Source organism: Somniosus microcephalus, chromosome 5 (genome assembly GCF_052327205.1).
Source record: "Somniosus microcephalus isolate GS21.2 chromosome 5, FLI_Smic_1.0, whole genome shotgun sequence".
In the NCBI taxonomy this organism is placed as follows: Eukaryota; Metazoa; Chordata; class Chondrichthyes; order Squaliformes; family Somniosidae; genus Somniosus; species Somniosus microcephalus.
Window position 1 is genome coordinate 8,481,604 of NC_140991.1, and position 21,486 is coordinate 8,503,089.

The 21,486-nt window shown below is 55.1% G+C and overlaps 1 protein-coding gene across 1 annotated transcript in view; it reads left to right on the forward strand.

Moving 5' to 3' along the window:
• LOC147116855 (kinesin-like protein KIFC3) overlaps positions 1 to 21,143 on the forward strand; it is a 77,388-nt gene extending 56,245 nt beyond the window's left edge. The window contains exons 8-11 of the mRNA XM_085987178.1: positions 2,801 to 2,924; positions 5,381 to 5,510; positions 14,249 to 14,478; positions 20,790 to 21,143. Coding sequence (XP_085843304.1) covers positions 2,801 to 2,924; positions 5,381 to 5,510; positions 14,249 to 14,478; positions 20,790 to 20,918 — 613 coding nt within the window. The 3' untranslated portion in view covers positions 20,919 to 21,143. The remainder of the gene's footprint in view (positions 1 to 2,800; positions 2,925 to 5,380; positions 5,511 to 14,248; positions 14,479 to 20,789) is intronic.
• Positions 21,144 to 21,486: the final 343 nt, after the last annotated feature.

Here is a 21,486-nt window from a genome sequence, read left to right on the forward strand (position 1 = left end):
CCTCACTCTCTATTGTAGACTGCCCATCCCCTCACTCTCTAGTGTAGATTGCCCCCTCCCCCTCACTCTCTATTGTAGACTGCCCATCCCCTCACTCTCTAGTGTAGATTGCCCCCCTCCCCTCACTCTCTGGTGTAGATTGCCCCCTCCCCTCACTCTCTGTTGTAGATTGCCCCCTCCCCTCACTCTCTAGTGCAGATTGCCCCCTCCCCTCACTCTCTAGTGCAGATTGCCCCCTCCCCTCACACCTAGTGCAGATTGCCCCCTCCCCTCACTCCCTATTGTAGATTGCCCCCCTCCCCCTCACTCTCTATTGTAGATTGCCCCCCTCCCCTCACTCTCTTATTGCAGATTGCCCCCCTCCCCTCACTCCCTATTGTAGATTGCCCCCCTCCCCTCACTCTCTATTGTAGCTTGCCCCCTCCCCTCACTCTCTGGTGTAGATTGCCCCCCTCCCCCTCACTCTCTATTGTAGATTGCCCCCTCCCCTCACTCTCTATTGTAGATTGCCCCCTCCCCCTCACTCTCTATTGCAGATTGCCCCCTCCCCTCACTCTCTATTGTAGATTGCCCCCCTCCCCTCACTCTCTATTGTAGATTGCCCCCCTCCCCTCACTCTCTATTGTAGATTGCCCCCTCCCCTCACTCTCTATTGTAGATTGCCCCCCTCCCCTCACTCTCTAGTGTAGATTGCCCCCTCCCCTCACTCTCTATTGTAGATTGCCCCCTCCCCTCACTCTCTATTGTAGATTGCCCCCTCCCCTCACTCTCTGTTGTAGATTGCCCCCTCCCCTCACTCTCTATTGTAGATTGCCCCCTCCCCTCACTCTCTATTGTAGATTGCCCCCTCCAGTCACTCTCTATTGTAGATTGCCCCCTCCCCCTCACTCTCCAGTGTAGATTGCCCCCTCCCCTCACTCTCTATTGTAGATTGCCCCCTCCCCTCACTCTCTAGTGTAGATTGCCCCCTCCCCTCACTCTCTAGTGTAGATTGCCCCCTCCCCTCACCCTCTATTGTAGATTGCCCCCTCCCCTCACTCTCTAGTGTAGATTGCCCCCTCACCCTCACTCTCTATTGTAGATTGCCCCTCCCCTCACTCTCTATTGTAGATTGCCCCCTCCCCTCACTCTCTATTGTAGATTGCCCCCTCCCCTCACTCTCTACTGTAGATTGCCCCCTCCCCTCACTCTCTGGTGTAGCCCTCCCCTCACTCTCTGGTGTAGATTGCCCCCTCCCCTCACCCTCTATTGTAGATTGCCCCCCTCCCCTCACTCTCTAGTGTAGATTGCCCCCTCCCCTCACTCTCTAGTGTAGAGTGCCCCCTCCCCTCACTCTCTAGTGTAGATTGCCCCCTCCCCTCACTCTCGATTGTAGATTGCCCGCTCCCCTCACTCTCTAGTGTAGATTGCCCCCTCCCCTCACTCTCTATTGTAGATTGCCCCTCCCCTCACTCTCTAGTGTAGATTGCCCCCCTCCCCTCACTCTCTATTGTAGATTGCCCCCTCCCCTCACTCTCTAGTGTAGATTGCCCCCTCCCCTCACTCTCTGTTGTAGATTGCCCCCTCCCCTCACCCTCTAGTGTAGATTGCCCCCTCCCCTCACCCTCTATTGTAGATTGCCCCCTCCCCTCACTCTCTAGTGTAGATTGCCCCCTCCCCTCACTCTCTAGTGTAGAGTGCCCCCTCCCCTCACTCTCTAGTGTAGATTGCCCCCTCCCCTCACTCTCGATTGTAGATTGCCCGCTCCCCTCACTCTCTAGTGTAGATTGCCCCCTCCCCTCACTCTCTATTGTAGATTGCCCCTCCCCTCACTCTCTAGTGTAGATTGCCCCCCTCCCCTCACTCTCTATTGTAGATTGCCCCCCTCCCCTCACTCTCTAGTGTAGATTGCCCCCTCCCCTCACTCTCTGTTGTAGATTGCCCCCTCCCCTCACCCTCTAGTGTAGATTGCCCCCTCCCCTCACTCTCTAGTGTAGATTGCCCCCTCCCCTCACTCTCTATTGTAGATTGCCCCCTCCCCTCACTCTCTAGTGTAGATTGCCCCCTCCCCTCACTCTCTACTGTAGATTGCCCCCCTCCCCTCACTCTCTAGTGTAGATTGCCCCCCTCCCCTCACTCTCTATTGTAGATTGCCCCCTCCCCTCACTCTCTAGTGTAGATTGCCCCCTCCCCTCACTCTCTACTGTAGATTGCCCCCTCCCCTCACTCTCTATTGTAGATTGCCCCCTCCCCTCACTCTCTAGTGTAGATTGCCCCCTCCCCTCACTCTCTATTGTAGATTGCCCCCTCCCCTCACCCTCTAGTGTAGATTGCCCCCTCCCCTCACTCTCTATTGTAGATTGCCCCCCTCCCCTCACTCTCTACTGTAGATTGCCCCCCTCCCCTCACTCTCTAGTGTAGATTGCCCCCTCCCCTCACCCTCTAGTGTAGATTGCCCCCTCCCCTCACCCTCTAGTGTAGATTGCCCCCTCCCCTCACTCTCTATTGTAGATTGCCCCCCTCCCCTCACTCTCTACTGTAGATTGCCCCCCTCCCCTCACTCTCTAGTGTAGATTGCCCCCTCCCCTCACTCTCTATTGTAGATTGCCCCCCTCCCCTCTCTCTCTATTGTAGATTGCCCCCTCCCCTCACTCTCTATTGTAGATTGCCCCCCTCCCCTCACTCTCTAGTGTAGATGCCCCTCCCCTCGCTCTCTATTGTAGATTGCCCCCCTCCCCTCACTCTCTGCTGTAGATTGCCCCCTAGCCCGTTGCCCACCATTTGTGGTCGGGTCGTTGACTGTTGACTGGTTTTCTTTCAGGGACCTTCTTGGGAAAGACCCTCATGAGAAAATGGAGATCAAGCTGAACCCGGACGGAAGTGGACAGCTCCATGTCCCCGGCCTGAGATACGTGGAGGTCAAACGCTACGAAGAGATTGGAAAGGTCAGACCCCTGGCAGTGACTCCCTGCCCCCCCGACCCCTGACCCCAGATCCCCCGACCTCCGCCCCCGAACCCCGACCCCCGAGTCCACTGGCTCTGATGGCAGTCATAGAGTCATAGAGTCATAGAGTTTTACAGCACAGAAAGAGGCCCTTCGGCCCATCGTGTCTGCGCCGCCCATCCATCCCTGTCCAGTCTAATCCCATTTTCCAGCATTTGGTCCATAGCCTTGTATGCAATGGCATTCCAAGTGCTCATCCAAATGCTTCTTGAATGTTGTGAGGGTTCCTGCCTCTACCACCCTTTTGGGCATTGAGTTCCACATTCCAACCACCCTCTGGGTGAAAAAGTTCCTCCTCAAATCCCCTCTAAATCTCCTGCCCCTTACCCTGAATCTATGCCCCCTTGTTATTGACCCCCCTACTAAGGGGAAAAGTTCCTCTTTGTCTACCCTATCTATGCCCCTCATCATTTTGTATACCTCAATCAGGTCCCCCCTCAGCCTTCTTTGCTCCAAGGAAAACAACCCCAGCCTGTTTAGTCTTTCTTCATAGCTGAGGCGCTCCATCCCAGGTAACATCCTGGTGAATCTTCTCTGCACCCTCTCCAAAGCAATCACATCCTTCCTATAGTGAGGCGACCAGAACTGCACACAGTACTCCAGCTGTGGCCTCACCAGCGTTTTGTACAGCTCCATCATAACCTCCCTGCTCTTATATTCTATGCCTCGGCTAATGAAGGCAAGTATCCCATATGCCTTTTTAACCACCTTATCTACCTGTTCCGCTGCCTTCAGGGATCTATGTACATGTACACCAAGGTCCCTCTGACCCTCTGTACTTCCTAGGGTCCTACCACTCATTGTGTATTCCCTTGCCTTATTTGTCCGTCCAAAATGCATCACCTCGCACTTTTCAGGGTTAAATTCCATTTGCCATTTTTCCGCCCATCTGACCAACCCATTTATATCGTCCTGTAGCCTGAGGCTTTCCTCCTCGCAATTGACCACCCCACCAATTTTCGTGTCATCTGCGAACTTGCTGATCATACCTTTTACATTCTCATCCAAATCATTTATGTAGATCACAAACAACAAGGGACCCAGCACCGATCCCTGAGGTACCCCACTGGACACAGGCTTCCAGTCACAAAAGCAACCTTCGACCATCACCCTCTGCCTCCTGCCACTCAGCCAGTTTAGGATCCAACGTGCCAAGGCACCCTGGAACCCATGGGCTCTTACCTTCTTGACCAGTCTCCTATGCGGGACTTTGTCAAAGGCTTTACTGAAGTCCATGTAAACCACATCCACAGCATTTCCCTCATCCACCCCCCTAGTCACCCCCTCGAAAAATTCAATCAGATTTGTCAGACATGATTTACCCTTGACAAAGCCATGCTGACTATCCCTGATTAATCCTTGCCTCGCCAAGTGGAGACTAATTTTGTCCCTCAGAATTTTTTCCAATAATTTCCCTACCACAGATGTTAGGCTCACTGGCCTGTAATTCCCTGGTTTATCCCTGCTACCCTTCTTGTATAATGGTACTACATTAGCTGTTCTCCAGTCCTCTGGTACATCCCCTGTGGCCAGAGAGGTTCTGAAAATTTGTGTCAGAGCCCCTGCAATCTCCTCCTTTGCCTCCCACAGCAGCCTGGGATACATCTCGTCCGGGCCTGGGGATTTATCCACTTTTTGGCCCGCTAAAACCGCTAGCACCTCCTCCCTCTCGATGCTAATATGTTCAAGTATGTCACAGTCCCCTTGCCCGATCTCTATGTCTGCATCGTCTTTCTCCATAGTGAACACAGATGCAAAAAATTCATTTAAAACCCCGCCTACATCATCTGGCTCTACACACAGATTGCCACTTTGGTCCCTAATGGGCCCTACCCTTTCCCTGGTTATCCTCTTGCCCTTAATATACTTATAAAACATCTTAGGATTTTCCTTTATTTTGCTCGCCAGTGTTATTTCATGGCCCCTCCTCGCCCTCCTAATTTCTTTTTTAAGTATGCCCCTGCACTTTTTATACTCCTCTAGGGCTTCTTCCGTCTTTAGTCTTTTGTAACTGCCAAAAGCCCCCCTTTTATTTCTAATGCATTTTTGTATATCCCTTGTCATCCAAGGTTCCCTTTGCTTGTTGGTCCCACCCTTGACCTTTACAGGAACATGTTGGCGCTGTACTCTCTCTATTTCCCTTCTGAAAGTCTCCCACTGTTTTGATGTGGATTTTCCTATAAGTAGCTGCTCCCAGTCCACTTTGGCCAGATCCTGCCTTATCATATTAAAATCGGCCTTCCCCCAATTTAGAACCCTTATTTCCGGGCCGTCTTTGTCTTTTTCCATGACCACCTTAAATCTCACCGAATTATGGTCACTGTCGCCAAAATGCTCTCCTACTGATACTTCCACCACTTGCCCGGTGTGATGCTAATGACCGTTTCCCCTGGCAGGTCCTCGCCCTGGGGCGGAGAAACCGAGTGACTCAGAGCACCAACATGAACGAGCACAGCTCACGCTCACACGCTCTGCTCACCATCACCGTGTCCGGAACAGACACCAGAACCAACAGCAAGACAGCGGGTAGGTGGCAGCCAGCCCTCCCCTCCCCCCGCCCTCCTCCTCTCTCCTCCCCCTCACCCCTCACCCCACCCTCCTCCTCTCTCCCCCCACCCCCCTCCTCTCTCCTCCCCCCACCTCTCTCCTCCCCTCTCCTCCCCCACCCTCCTCTCTCTCCCTCCCCTCCCCGCCCTCCTCCTCTCTCCTCCCCTCCCCTCCCACTGCCCTCCTGCTCTCTCCTCCCCCACCCTACTCTTTTTCTCTCTCCCTCGCTCCCTCCCCCTCGCTCCCTCCCTGTCTCTTCTCCAGTAATCCCCAGGGGGGAATGGTGCTGATCGCGGTGTGTGAACCCCAGTAATCCCCAGGGGGGAATGGTGCTGATCGCACTGTGTGAACCCCAGTAATCCCCAGGGGGGAATGGTGCTGATCGCACTGTGTGAACCCCAGTAATCCCCAGGGGGGAATGGTGCTGATCGCACTGTGTGAACCCCAGTAATCCCCAGGGGGGAATGGTGCTGATCGCACTGTGTGAACCCCAGTAATCCCCAGGGGGAATGGTGCTGATCGCACTGTGTGAACCCCAGTAATCCCCAGGGGGGAATGGTGCTGATCGCACTGTGTGAACCCCAGTAATCCCCAGGGGGGAATGGTGCTGATCGCACTGTGTGAACCCCAGTAATCCCCAGGGGGGAATGGTGCTGATCGCAGTGTGTGAACCCCAGTAATCCCCAGGGGGGAATGGAGCTGATCGCGGTGTGTGAACCCCAGTAATCCCCAGGGGGGAATGGTGCTGATCGCACTGTGTGAACCCCAGTAATCCCCAGGGGGGAATGGTGCTGATCGCACTGTGTGAACCCCAGTAATCCCCAGGGGGGAATGGTGCTGATCGCACTGTGTGAACCCCAGTAATCCCCAGGGGGGAATGATGCTGATCGCACTGTGTGAACCCCAGTAATCCCCAGGGGGGAATGGTGCTGATCGCACTGTGTGAACCCCAGTAATCCCCAGGGGGGAATGGTGCTGATCGCAGTGTGTGAACCCCAGTAATCCCCAGGGGGGAATGGTGCTGATCGCAGTGTGTGAACCCCAGTAATCCCCAGGGGGGAATGGTGCTGATCGCACTGTGTGAACCCCAGTAATCCCCAGGGGGGAATGGTGCTGATCGCACTGTGTGAACCCCAGTAATCCCCAGGGGGGAATGGTGCTGATCGCACTGTGTGAACCCCAGTAATCCCCAGGGGGGAATGGTGCTGATCGCGGTGTGCGAACCCCAGTAATCCCCAGGGGGGAATGGTGCTGATCGCACTGTGTGAACCCCAGTAATCCCCAGGGGGGAATGGTGCTGATCGCACTGTGTGAACCCCAGTAATCCCCAGGGGGAATGGTGCTGATCGCACTGTGTGAACCCCAGTAATCCCCAGGGGGGAATGGTGCTGATCGCACTGTGTGAACCCCAGTAATCCCCAGGGGGGAATGGTGCTGATCGCACTGTGTGAACCCCAGTAATCACCAGGGGGGAATGGTGCTGATCGCGGTGTGTGAACCCCAGTAATCCCCAGGGGGAATGGTGCTGATCGCACTGTGTGAACCCCAGTAATCCCCAGGGGGGAATGGTGCTGATCGCACTGTGTGAACCCCAGTAATCCCCAGGGGGGAATGGTGCTGATCGCACTGTGTGAACCCCAGTAATCCCCAGGGGGGAATGGTGCTGATCGCACTGTGTGAACCCCAGTAATCCCCAGGGGGGAATGGTGCTGATCGCACTGTGTGAACCCCAGTAATCCCCAGGGGGGAATGGTGCTGATCGCACTGTGTGAACCCCAGTAATCCCCAGGGGGGAATGGTGCTGATCGCACTGTGTGAACCCCAGTAATCCCCAGGGGGGAATGGTGCTGATCGCTCTGTGTGAACCCCAGTAATCCCCAGGGGGGAATGGTGCTGATCACACTGTGTGAACCCCAGTAATCCCCAGGGGGGAATGGTGCTGATCGCTCTGTGTGAACCCCAGTAATCCCCAGGGGGGAATGGTGCTGATCGCACTGTGTGAACCCCAGTAATCCCCAGGGGGGAATGGTGCTGATCGCTCTGTGTGAACCCCAGTAATCCCCAGGGGGGAATGGTGCTGATCGCTCTGTGTGAACCCCAGTAATCCCCAGGGGGGAATGGTGCTGATCGCACTGTGTGAACCCCAGTAATCCCCAGGGGGGAATGGTGCTGATCACACTGTGTGAACCCCAGTAATCTCCAGGGGGGAATGGTGCTGATCGCGGTGTGTGAACCCCAGTAATCCCCAGGGGGGAATGGTGCTGATCGCACTGTGTGAACCCCAGTAATCCCCAGGGGGGAATGGTGCTGATCGCACTGTGTGAACCCCAGTAATGCCCAGGGGGAATGGTGCTGATCACACTGTGTGAACCCCAGTAATCCCCAGGGGGAATGGTGCTGATCGCACTGTGTGAACCCCAGTAATCCCCAGGGGGAATGGTGCTGATCGCACTGTGTGAACCCCAGTAATCCCCAGGGGGAATGGTGCTGATCGCACTGTGTGAACCCCAGTAATCCCCAGGGGGAATGGTGCTGATCGCACTGTGTGAACCCCAGTAATCCCCAGGGGGGAATGGTGCTGATCGCACTGTGTGTACCCCAGTAATCCCCAGGGGGAATGGTGCTGATCACACTGTGTGAACCCCAGTAATCCCCAGGGGGAATGGTGCTGATCACACTGTGTGAACCCCAGTAATCCCCAGGGGGGAATGGTGCTGATCGCACTGTGTGAACCCCAGTAATCCCCAGGGGGGAATGGTGCTGATCGCACTGTGTGAACCCCAGTAATCCCCAGGGGGGAATGGTGCTGATCGCACTGTGTGAACCCCAGTAATCCCCAGGGGGGAATGGTGCTGATCGCACTGTGTGAACCCCAGTAATCCCCAGGGGGGAATGGTGCTGATCGCTCTGTGTGAACCCCAGTAATCCCCAGGGGGGAATGGTGCTGATCGCAGTGTGTGAACCCCAGTAATCCCCAGGGGGGAATGGTGCTGATCGCGGTGTGTGAACCCCAGTAATCCCCAGGGGGGAATGGTGCTGATCGCACTGTGTGAACCCCAGTAATCCCCAGGGGGGAATGGTGCTGATCGCACTGTGTGAACCCCAGTAATCCCCAGGGGGGAATGGTGCTGATCGCTCTGTGTGAACCCCAGTAATCCCCAGGGGGGAATGGTGCTGATCGCACTGTGTGAACCCCAGTAATCCCCAGGGGGGAATGGTGCTGATCGCGGTGTGTGAACCCCAGTAATCCCCAGGGGGGAATGGTGCTGATCACACTGTGTGAACCCCAGTAATCCCCAGGGGGGAATGGTGCTGATCGCTCTGTGTGAACCCCAGTAATCCCCAGGGGGGAATGGTGCTGATCGCAGTGTGTGAACCCCAGTAATCCCCAGGGGGGAATGGTGCTGATCGCACTGTGTGAACCCCAGTAATCCCCAGGGGGAATGGTGCTGATCGCACTGTGTGAACCCCAGTAATCCCCAGGGGGGAATGGTGCTGATCGCTCTGTGTGAACCCCAGTAATCCCCAGGGGGGAATGGTGCTGATCGCGGTGTGTGAACCCCAGTAATCCCCAGGGGGGAATGGTGCTGATCGCACTGTGTGAACCCCAGTAATCCCCAGGGGGGAATGGTGCTGATCGCACTGTGTGAACCCCAGTAATCCCCAGGGGGGAATGGTGCTGATCGCTCTGTGTGAACCCCAGTAATCCCCAGGGGGGAATGGTGCTGATCGCGGTGTGCGAACCCCAGTAATCCCCAGGGGGGAATGGTGCTGATCGCGGTGTGTGAACCCCAGTAATCCCCAGGGGGGAATGGTGCTGATCGCGGTGTGTGAACCCCAGTAATCCCCAGGGGGGAATGGTGCTGATCACACTGTGTGAACCCCAGTAATCCCCAGGGGGAAATGGTGCTGATCGCGGTGTGTGAACCCCAGTAATCCCCAGGGGGGAATGGTGCTGATCGCGGTGTGTGAACCCCAGTAATCCCCAGGGGGAATGGTGCTGATCGCAGTGTGTGAACCCCAGTAATCCCCAGGGGGGAATGGTGCTGATCGCACTGTGTGAACCCCAGTAATCCCCAGGGGGGAATGGTGCTGATCGCACTGTGTGAACCCCAGTAATCCCCAGGGGGGAATGATGCTGATCGCACTGTGTGAACCCCAGTAATCCCCAGGGGGGAATGGTGCTGATCGCACTGTGTGAACCCCAGTAATCCCCAGGGGGGAATGGTGCTGATCGCACTGTGTGAACCCCAGTAATCCCCAGGGGGAATGGTGCTGATCGCTCTGTGTGAACCCCAGTAATCCCCAGGGGGGAATGGTGCTGATCACACTGTGTGAACCCCAGTAATCCCCAGGGGGGAATGGTGCTGATCGCTCTGTGTGAACCCCAGTAATCCCCAGGGGGGAATGGTGCTGATCGCACTGTGTGAACCCCAGTAATCCCCAGGGGGAATGGTGCTGATCACACTGTGTGAACCCCAGTAATCCCCAGGGGGGAATGGTGCTGATCGCACTGTGTGAACCCCAGTAATCCCCAGGGGGGAATGGTGCTGATCGCACTGTGTGAACCCCAGTAATCCCCAGGGGGGAATGGTGCTGATCGCACTGTATGAACCCCAGTAATCCCCAGGGGGGAATGGTGCTGATCGCACTGTGTGAACCCCAGTAATCCCCAGGGGGGAATGGTGCTGATCACACTGTGTGAACCCCAGTAATCCCCAGGGGGAATGGTGCTGATCGCACTGTGTGAACCCCAGTAATCCCCAGGGGGGAATGGTGCTGATCGCACTGTGTGAACCCCAGTAATCCCCAGGGGGGAATGGTGCTGATCGCACTGTGTGAACCCCAGTAATCCCCAGGGGGGAATGGTGCTGATCGCACTGTGTGAACCCCAGTAATCCCCAGGGGGGAATGATGCTGATCGCACTGTGTGAACCCCAGTAATCCCCAGGGGGAATGGTGCTGATCGCGGTGTGTGAACCCCAGTAATCCCCAGGGGGGAATGGTGCTGATCGCGGTGTGTGAACCCCAGTAATCCCCAGGGGGGAATGGTGCTGATCACACTGTGTGAACCCCAGTAATCCCCAGGGGGGAATGGTGCTGATCGCACTGTGTGAACCCCAGTAATCCCCAGGGGGGAATGGTGCTGATCGCACTGTGTGAACCCCAGTAATCCCCAGGGGGGAATGGTGCTGATCGCGGTGTGCGAACCCCAGTAATCCCCAGGGGGGAATGGTGCTGATCGCGGTGTGTGAACCCCAGTAATCCCCAGGGGGGAATGGTGCTGATCGCACTGTGTGTACCTCAGTAATCCCCAGGGGGGAATGGTGCTGATCGCACTGTGTGAACCCCAGTAATCCCCAGGGGGGAATGGTGCTGATCGCACTGTGTGAACCTCAGTAATCCCCAGGGGGGAATGGTGCTGATCGCGGTGTGTGAACCCCAGTAATCCCCAGGGGGGAATGGTGCTGATCGCGGTGTGTGAACCCCAGTAATCCCCAGGGGGGAATGGTGCTGATCGCACTGTGTGAACCCCAGTAATCCCCAGGGGGGAATGGTGCTGATCGCGGTGTGTGAACCCCAGTAATCCCCAGGGGGGAATGGTGCTGATCGCACTGTGTGAACCCCAGTAATCCCCAGGGGGGAATGGTGCTGATCGCGGTGTGTGAACCCCAGTAATCCCCAGGGGGGAATGGTGCTGATCACACTGTGTGAACCCCAGTAATCCCCAGGGGGGCATGGTGCTGATCGCACTGTGTGAACCCCAGTAATCCCCAGGGGGGAATGGTGCTGATCGCACTGTGTGAACCCCAGTAATCCCCAGGGGGGAATGGTGCTGATCGCGGTGTGTGCACCCCAGTAATCCCCAGGGGGAATGGTGCTGATCGCACTGTGTGAACCTCAGTAATCCCCAGGGGGGAATGGTGCTGATCGCACTGTGTGAACCCCAGTAATCCCCAGGGGGGAATGGTGCTGATCGCGGTGTGTGCACCCCAGTAATCCCCAGGGGGAATGGTGCTGATCGCACTGTGTGAACCCCAGTAATCCCCAGGGGGGAATGGTGCTGATCGCGGTGTGTGCACCCCAGTAATCCCCAGGGGGAATGGTGCTGATCGCACTGTGTGAACCCCAGTAATCCCCAGGGGGGAATGGTGCTGATCGCGGTGTGTGCACCCCAGTAATCCCCAGGGGGAATGGTGCTGATCACACTGTGTGAACCCCAGTAATCCCCAGGGGGAATGGTGCTGATCGCGGTGTGTGAACCCCAGTAATCCCCAGGGGGGAATGGTGCTGATCGCACTGTGTGAACCCCAGTAATCCCCAGGGGGGAATGGTGCTGATCGCACTGTGTGAACCCCAGTAATCCCCAGGGGGGAATGGTGCTGATCGCGGTGTGTGAACCCCAGTAATCCCCAGGGGGGAATGGTGCTGATCGCAGTGTGTGAACCCCAGTAATCCCCAGGGGGGAATGGTGCTGATCGCGGTGTGTGCACCCCAGTAATCCCCAGGGGGGAATGGTGCTGATCGCACTGTGTGCACCCCAGTAATCCCCAGGGGGAATGGTGCTGATCGCACTGTGTGAACCCCAGTAATCCCCAGGGTGGAATGGTGCTGATCACACTGTGTGAACCCCAGTAATCCCCAGGGGGAATGGTGCTGATCACACTGTGTGAACCCCAGTAATCCCCAGGGGGAATGGTGCTGATCGCGGTGTGTGCACCCCAGTAATCCCCAGGGGGGAATGGTGCTGATCAAACTGTGTGAACCCCAGTAATCCCCAGGGGGGAATGGTGCTGATCGCACTGTGTGAACCCCAGTAATCCCCAGGGGGGAATGATGCTGATCGCACTGTGTGAACCCCAGTAATCCCCAGGGGGGAATGGTGCTGATCGCGGTGTGTGAACCCCAGTAATCCCCAGGGGGGAATGGTGCTGATCGCTCTGTGTGAACCCCAGTAATCCCCAGGGGGGAATGGTGCTGATCGCACTGTGTGAACCCCAGTAATCCCCAGGGGGGAATGATGCTGATCGCACTGTGTGAACCCCAGTAATCCCCAGGGGGGAATGATGCTGATCGCACTGTGTGAACCCCAGTAATCCCCAGGGGGAATGGTGCTGATCGCACTGTGTGAACCCCAGTAATCCCCAGGGGGAATGGTGCTGATCGCACTGTGTGAACCCCAGTAATCCCCAGGGGGAATGGTGCTGATCACAGTGTGTGAACCCCAGTAATCCCCAGGGGGGAATGGTGCTGATCGCACTGTGTGAACCCCAGTAATCCCCAGGGGGGAATGGTGCTGATCGCGGTGTGTGAACCCCAGTAATCCCCAGGGGGAATGGTGCTGATCGCACTGTGTGAACCCCAGTAATCCCCAGGGGGGAATGGTGCTGATCGCACTGTGTGAACCCCAGTAATCCCCAGGGGGGAATGGTGCTGATCGCACTGTGTGAACCCCAGTAATCCCCAGGGGGGAATGGTGCTGATCGCGGTGTGTGAACCCCAGTAATCCCCAGGGGGGAATGGTGCTGATCGCACTGTGTGAACCCCAGTAATCCCCAGGGGGGAATGTTGCTGATCGCACTGTGTGAACCCCAGTAATCCCCAGGGGGGAATGGTGCTGATCGCGGTGTGTGAACCCCAGTAATCCCCAGGGGGGAATGGTGCTGATCGCGGTGTGTGAACCCCAGTAATCCCCAGGGGGGAATGGTGCTGATCGCTCTGTGTGAACCCCAGTAATCCCCAGGGGGGAATGGTGCTGATCGCACTGTGTGAACCCCAGTAATCCCCAGGGGGGAATGGTGCTGATCGCACTGTGTGAACCCCAGTAATCCCCAGGGGGGAATGGTGCTGATCGCACTGTGTGAACCCCAGTAATCCCCAGGAGGGAATGGTGCTGATCGCAGTGTGTGAACCCCAGTAATCCCCAGGGGGGAATGGTGCTGATCGCACTGTGTGAACCCCAGTAATCCCCAGGGGGGAATGGTGCTGATCGCAGTGTGTGAACCCCAGTAATCCCCAGGGGGGAATGGTGCTGATCGCACTGTGTGAACCCCAGTAATCCCCAGGGGGGAATGGTGCTGATCGCACTGTGTGAACCCCAGTAATCCCCAGGGGGGAATGGTGCTGATCACTGTGTGAACCCCAGTAATCCCCAGGGGGGAATGGTGCTGATCGCTCTGTGTGAACCCCAGTAATCCCCAGGGGGGAATGGTGCTGATCGCACTGTGTGAACCCCAGTAATCCCCAGGGGGGAATGGTGCTGATCGCACTGTGTGAACCCCAGTAATCCCCAGGGGGGAATGGTGCTGATCGCGGTGTGTGAACCCCAGTAATCCCCAGGGGGGAATGGTGCTGATCGCACTGTGTGAACCCCAGTAATCCCCAGGGGGGAATGGTGCTGATCGCACTGTGTGAACCCCAGTAATCCCCAGGGGGAGTGGTGCTGATCGCGGTGTGTGAACCCCAGTAATCCCCAGGGGGGAATGGTGCTGATCGCGGTGTGTGAACCCCAGTAATCCCCAGGGGGGAATGGTGCTGATCGCACTGTGTGAACCCCAGTAATCCCCAGGGGGAATGGTGCTGATCGCACTGTGTGAACCCCAGTAATCCCCAGGGGGGAATGGTGCTGATCGCGGTGTGTGAACCCCAGTAATCCCCAGGGGGGAATGGTGCTGATCGCGGTGTGTGAACCCCAGTAATGACCTGCTTTATCACAGGGAAGCTGAACCTGGTTGACCTGGCAGGCTGCGAGCGAGTCTGGAAGTCCGGTGCAGAGGGCGATCGGTTGAAGGAGGCTCAGAATATCAACAGGTCGCTGCTGGCGCTCGGGGATGTCATACAGGCTCTGCGGGCGAAGCAGAACCACGTCCCGTTCCGAAACTCCAAACTTACCTACCTGCTACAGGACTCGCTGCGCAAGGGCAACAAGACTGTCATGGTGGTGCAGGTAATGGTGAGAGTGTGGGTGAGTTAGTGTGTGTGTACACAGGAGAGTGAGTGAGTCTGTACACAGGAGAGTGAGTGAGTGTGTGTGTACACAGGAGAGTGAGTGAGTCTGTACACAGGAGAGTGAGTGAGTGTGTACACAGGAGAGTGAGTGAGTGTGTGTACACAGGAGAGTGAGTGAGTCTGTAAACAGGAGAGTGAGTGAGTGTGTGTACACAGGAGAGTGAGTGAGTGTGTGTGTACACAGGAGAGTGAGTGAGTGTGTACACAGGAGAGTGAGTGAGTCTGTACACAGGAGAGTGAGTGAGTGTGTGTACACAGGAGAGTGAGTGTGTGTACACAGGAGAGTGAGTGAGTCTGTACACAGGAGAGTGAGTGAGTGTGTGTACACAGGAGAGTGAGTGAGTGTGTGTACACAGGAGAGTGAGTGAGTGTGTACACAGGAGAGTGAGTGAGTGTGTACACAGGAGAGTGAGTGAGTGTGTACACAGGAGAGTGAGTGAGTGTGTACACAGGAGAGTGAGTGAGTGTGTGTACACAGGAGAGTGAGTGAGTGTGTACACAGGAGAGTGAGTGTGTGTGTACACAGGAGAGTGAGTGAGTGTGTACACAGGAGAGTGAGTGAGTGTGTGTACACAGGAGAGTTGAGTGAGTGTGTGTGTACACAGGAGAGTGAGTGTGTGTGTACACAGGAGAGTGAGTGTGTGTACACAGGAGAGTGAGTGAGTGTGTACACAGGAGAGTGAGTGAGTGTGTGTACACAGGAGAGTGAGTGTGTGTGTACACAGGAGAGTGAGTGAGTGTGTGTACACAGGAGAGTGAGTGTGTGTACACAGGAGAGTGAGTGAGTGTGTACACAGGAGCGTGAGTGAGTGTGTACACAGGAGAGTGAGTGTGTGTGTACACAGGAGAGTGAGTGTGTCTACACAGGAGAGTGAGTGAGTGTGTACACAGGAGAGTGAGTGAGTGTGTGTACACAGGAGAGTGAGTGTGTGTGTACACAGGAGAGTGAGTGAGTGTGTGTACACAGGAGAGTGAGTGTGTGTGTACACAGGAGCGTGAGTGAGTGTGTGTACACAGGAGAGTGAGTGAGTGTGTACACAGGAGAGTGAATGAGTGTGTACACAGGAGAGTGAGTGAGTGTGTGTACACAGGAGAGTGAGTGAGTGTGTGTACACAGGAGAGTGAGTGAGTGTGTGTACACAGGAGAGTAAGTGAGTGTGTGTACACAGGAGAGTGAGTGAGTGTGTACACAGGAGAGTGAGTGAGTGTGTACACAGGAGAGTGAGTGAGTGTGTACAGAGGAGAGTGAGTGAGTGTGTGTACACAGGAGAGTGAGTGAGTGTGTACACAGGAGAGTGAGTGAGTGTGTACACAGGAGAGTGAGTGAGTGTGTACACAGGAGAGTGAGTGAGTGTGTGTACACAGGAGAGTGAGTGAGTGTGTACACAGGAGAGTGAGTGTGTGTGTACACAGGAGAGTGAGTGAGTGTGTGTAAACAGGAGAGTGAGTGAGTGTGTACACAGGAGAGTGAGTGAGTGTGTACACAGGAGAGTGACTGAGTGTGTGTGTACACAGGAGAGTGAGTGAGTGAGTGTGTACACAGGAGAGTGAGTGAGTGTGTACACAGGAGAGTGAGTGAGTGTGTGTGTACACAGGTGAGTGAGTGAGTGTGTGTACACAGGAGAGTGAGTGAGTGTGTACACAGGAGAGTGAGTGTGTGTGTGTACACAGGAGAGTGAGTGAGTGTGTACACAGGAGAGTGAGTGAGTGTGTACACAGGAGAGTGAGTGAGTGTGTACACAGGAGAGTGAGTGAGTGTGTGTACACAGGAGAGTGAGTGAGTGTGTACACAGGAGAGTGAGTGAGTGTGTGTATACACAGGAGAGTGAGTGAGTGAGTGTGTACACAGGAGAGTGAGTGAGTGTGTACACAGGAGAGTGAGTGAGTGTGTGTACAGAGGAGAGTGAGTGAGTGTGTACACAGGAGAGTGAGTGTGTGTGTGTACACAGGAGAGTGAGTGAGTGTGTACAAAGGAGAGTGAGTGAGTGTGTGTACACAGGAGAGTGAGTGTGTGAGTGCACACAGGAGAGTGAGTGAGTGTGTACAGAGGAGAGTGAGTGAGTGTGTACACAGGAGAGTGAGTGTGTGTGTACACAGGAGAGTGAGTGTGTGTGTACACAGGAGAGTGAGTGAGTGTGTACACAGGAGAGTGAGTGAGTGTGTACACAGGAGAGTGAGTGAGTGTTTACACAGGAGAGTGAGTGAGTGTGTGTACACAGGAGAGTGACTGAGTGTGTACACAGGAGAGTGAGTGAGTGAGTGTACACAGGAGAGTGAGTGTGTGTGTACACAGGAGAGTGAGTGTGTGTGTACACAGGAGCGTGAGTGAGTGTGTACACAGGAGAGTGAGTGAGTGTGTGTACACAGGAGAGTGAGTGAGTGTGTGCACAGGAGAGTGAGTGTGTGTGTACACAGGAGAGTGAGTGAGTGTGTGTGTACACAGGAGAGTGAGTGAGTGTGTACACAGGAGAGTGAGTGAGTGTGTACACAGGAGAGTGAGTGAGTGTGTACACAGGAGAGTGAGTGAGTGTGTACACAGGAGAGTGAGTGAGTGTGTGTACACAGGAGAGTGAGTGAGTGTGTGTACACAGGAGAGTGAGTGAGTGAGTGTGTGTGTACACAGCAGAGTGAGTGAGTGTGTACACAGGAGAGTGAGTGAGTGTGTGTACACAGGAGAGTGAGTGAGTATGTACACAGGAGAGTGAGTGAGTGTGTACACAGGAGAGTGAGTGAGTGTGTACACAGGAGAGTGAGTGAGTGTGTACACAGGAGAGTGAGTGAGTGTGTGTACACAGGAGAGTGAGTGTGTGTGTACACAGGAGAGTGAGTGAGTGTGTACACAGGAGAGTGAGTGAGTGAGTGTACACAGGAGAGTGAGTAAGTGTGTACACAGGAGGGTGAGTGAGTGTGTGTACACAGGAGAGTGAGTGAGTGTGTACACAGGAGAGTGAGTGAGTGTGTACACAGGAGAGTGAGTGAGTGTGTGTACACAGGAGAGTGAGTGTGTGTGTACACAGGAGAGTGAGTGAGTGTGTACACAGGAGAGTGAGTGAGTGCGTGTACACAGGAGAGTGAGTAAGTGTGTACACAGGAGGGTGAGTGAGTGTGTGTACACAGGAGAGTGAGTGAGTGTGTGTACACAGGAGAGTGAGTGAGTGTGTACACAGGAGAGTGAGTGAGTGTGTACACAGGAGAGTGAGTGAGTGTGTACACAGGAGAGTGAGTGAGTGTGTACACAGGAGAATGCATGAGTGTGTGTACACAGGAGAGTGAGTGAGTGTGTACACAGGAGAGTGAGTGTGTGTGTACACAGGAGAGTGAGTGAGTGTGTGTACACAGGAGAGTGAGTGAGTGTGTGTACACAGGAGAGTGAGTGAGTGTGTGTACACAGGAGAGTGAGTGAGTGAGTGTGTACACAGGAGAGTGAGTGAGTGAGTGTGTACACAGGAGAGTGAGTGAGTGTGTACACAGGAGAGTGAGTGAGTGTGTGTACAGAGGAGAGTGAGTGAGTGTGTAAACAGGAGACTGAGTGAGTGTGTACACAGGAGAGTGAGTGGGTGTGTGTACACAGGAGAGTGAGTGAGTGTGTACACAGGAGTGTGAGTGAGTGTGTACACAGGAGAGTGAGTGGGTGTGTGTACACAGGAGAGTGAGTGTGTGTGTACACAGGAGAGTGAGTGTGTGTGTACACAAGAGAGTGAGTGTGTGTACACAGGAGAGTGAGTGAGTGTGTGTACAGAGGAGAGTGAGTGAGTGTGTGTACACAGGAGAGTGAGTGTGTGTGTACACAGGAGAGTGAGTGGGTGTGTGTACACAGGAGAGTGAGTGAGTGTGTGTACACAGGAGAGTGAGTGAGTGTGTGTGTACACAGGAGAGTGAGTGAGTGTGTGTACACAGGAGAGTGAGTGAGTGTGTGTGTACACAGGAGAGTGTGTGAGTGTGCACACAGGAGAGTGAGTGAGTGTGTGTACACAGGAGAGTGAGTGTGTGTACACAGGAGAGTGAGTGAGTGTGTACACAGGAGAGTGAGTGAGTGTGTGTACACAGGAGAGTGAGTGAGTGTGTGTACACAGGAGAGTGAGTGAGTGTGTGTACACAGGTGAGTGAGTGAGTGTGTACACAGGAGAGTGAGTGAGTGAGTGTGTACACAGGAGAGTTGAGTGAGTGTGTGTATTCACAGGAGAGTGAGTGAGTGAGTGTGTGTGTACACAGGAGAGTGAGTGAGTGAGTGTGTATACAGGAGAGTTGAGTGAGTGTGTGTATACACAGGAGAGTGAGTGAGTGAGTGTGTACACAGGAGAGTTGAGTGAGTGTGTGTATACACAGGAGAGTGAGTGAGTGAGTGTGTGTGTACACAGGAGAGTGAGTGAGTGAGTGTGTACACAGGAGAGTGAGTGAGTGTGTGTACACAGGAGAGTGAGTGAGTGTGTGTGTGTGTACACGGGAGAGTGAGTCAATCCATGAGTGTGTGGAAATGCGAGTACAGGTTTATGTGTGCACAAGTTTGGAAGTACTGAGTGTGTGTTTCACGCCGGTTATGGGGAGTGAGGGGGAAATGGGATTCGACTGAGTAGGATATTAAAGGGTGCGGGGAGTGAGCAGGAGAGTGGGATTAGACTGGGTGGGATATTAAAGGGTGCGGGGAGTGAGGGAGAGAGTGAGATTAGACTGGGTGGGATATTAAAGGGTGCGGGGAGTGAGTGGGAGAGTGGGATTAGGCTGGGTGGGATATTAAAGGGTGTGGGGAGTGAGGGGGAGAGTGGGATTAGACTGGGTGGGATATTAAAGGGTGTGGGGAGTGAGGGGGAGAGTGGGATTAGACTGGGTGGGATATTAAAGGGTGCGGGGAGTGAGTGGGAGAGTGGGATTAGACTGGGTGGGATATTAAAGGTTGCGGGGAGTGAGGGGGAGAGTGGGGTTAGACTGGGTGGGATATTAAAGGGTGCGGGGAGTGAGGGGGAGAGTGGGATTAGACTGGGTGGGATATTAAAGGGTATGGGGAGTGAGGGGGAGAGTGGGATTAGACTGGGTGGGATATTAAAGTGTACAGGGAGTGAGGGGGAGAGTGGGATTAGACTGGGTGGGATATTAAAGGGTGTGGTGAGTGAGGGGGAGAGTGGGATTAGACTGGGTGGGATATTAAAGGGTGCGGCGAGTGAGCAGGAGAGTGGGATTAGACTGGGTGGGATATTAAAGGGTGCGGGGAGTGAGGGAGAGAGTGAGATTAGACTGGGTGGGATATTAAAGGGTGCGGGGAGTGAGTGGGAGAGTGGGATTAGACTGGGTGGGATATTAAAGGGTGTGGGGAGTGAGGGGGAGAGTGGGATTAGACTGGGTGGGATATTAAAGGGTGTGGGGAGTGAGGGGGAGAGTGGGATTAGACTGGGTGGGATATTAAAGGGTGCGGGGAGTGAGGGGGAGAGTGGGATTAGAGTGGGTGGGATATTAAAGGGTATGGGGAGTGAGGGGGAGAGTGGGGTTAGACTGGGTGGGATATTAAAGGGTGCGGGGAGTGAAGGGGAGAGTGGGATTAGACTGGGTGGGATATTAAAAGGTATGGGGAGTGAGGGGGAGAGTGGGATTAGACTGGGTGAGATATTACAGGGTATGGGGAGTGAGGGGGAGAGTGGGATTAGACTGGGTGGGATATTAAAGGGTATGGGGAGTGAGGGGGAGAGTGGGATTAGACTGGGTGAGATATTAAAGGTTATGGGGAGTGAGGGGGAGAGTGGGATTAGACTGGGTGGGATATTAAAGGGTGTGGGGAGTGAGGGGGAGAGTGGGATTAGACTGGGTGGGATATTAAAGTGTATAGGGAGTGAGGGGAAGAGTGGGATTAGACTGGGTGGGATATTAAAGTGTACAGGGAGTGAGGGGGAGAGTGGGATTCGACTGGGTGGGATATTAAAGGGTGCGGGGAGTGAGGGGGAGAGTGGGATTAGACTGGGTGAGATATTAAAGGGTATGGGGTGTGAGGGGGAGAGTGGGATTAGACTGGGTGGGATATTAAAGTGTACAGGGAGTGAGGGGGAGAGTGGGATTAGACTGGGTGGGATATTAAAGGGTGTGGTGAGTGAGGGGGAGAGTGGGATTAGACTGGGTGTCTTGTGGAGAATATTTCTGCCAAGCGTTTGATGGGCTGAATGGCTTATATCTGTGCCGGAACTTTCTCCGATCTGTGCAGGTACTGAGACCCGCTCGGAGGAGGGACTGAATGGCGGCTAATGGTTTTCTTTCCCCTGTTGCTAGGTCTCCCCGCTGGCGAAGGATTCGGGAGAGTCCATGTGCTCGCTCAAGTTTGCTCAGCGAGTCTGTAAAGTGGAGCAGGGGCCGGCCAGCCGTCGTCTGGAGGCTTCCGGAACCGAGCCGCCGCCCTGAAACCCTCCCCCCTTTCCTGCACGGCCATCACCGGGCCCGGTAACTCTCCCGGCAGCCTCTCACGGCTGGCCTGTGACGCCTTCCATTGCCGAATATCTACCACCACCCCCACCGCAGGAGTGCGTCGATGCGAATGGTCAGCGGGGGGGTGGGGAGCGACATCTCTCATTGGATACACCGGACTCAAGTCGGTCAGCTCGTGACCGAAGCATTTAAAAGGGCAACACGGGGTTGGGGGGGTGTGGGAGGGGAGATCATACGGTGGGGGGGATTTGGTGTGGGGGTGGGGACCAACTCTGTGGCGAGCCAGTTAATCGCAGACTGACCCCGACAAACGTGGGTGACTCGGAACAGTCACACCTCGGGCTGCTGTGGGCACCGAGGTGGGCCCCACACAGCGGGAACTTCTGTCAATGTTCATTTTTTGGGAGGAGTTCGGGTGTTTATCCGCGTTTTTAACTGAAGACTTACAGCTGCCAGAATCGGGCGATGGTGACGCAGCCCCTTCAAGAGAGTAAAAAATTCGACACACACATTTAAAGGGCTGGATTTTCATTGAGGAGGCGGG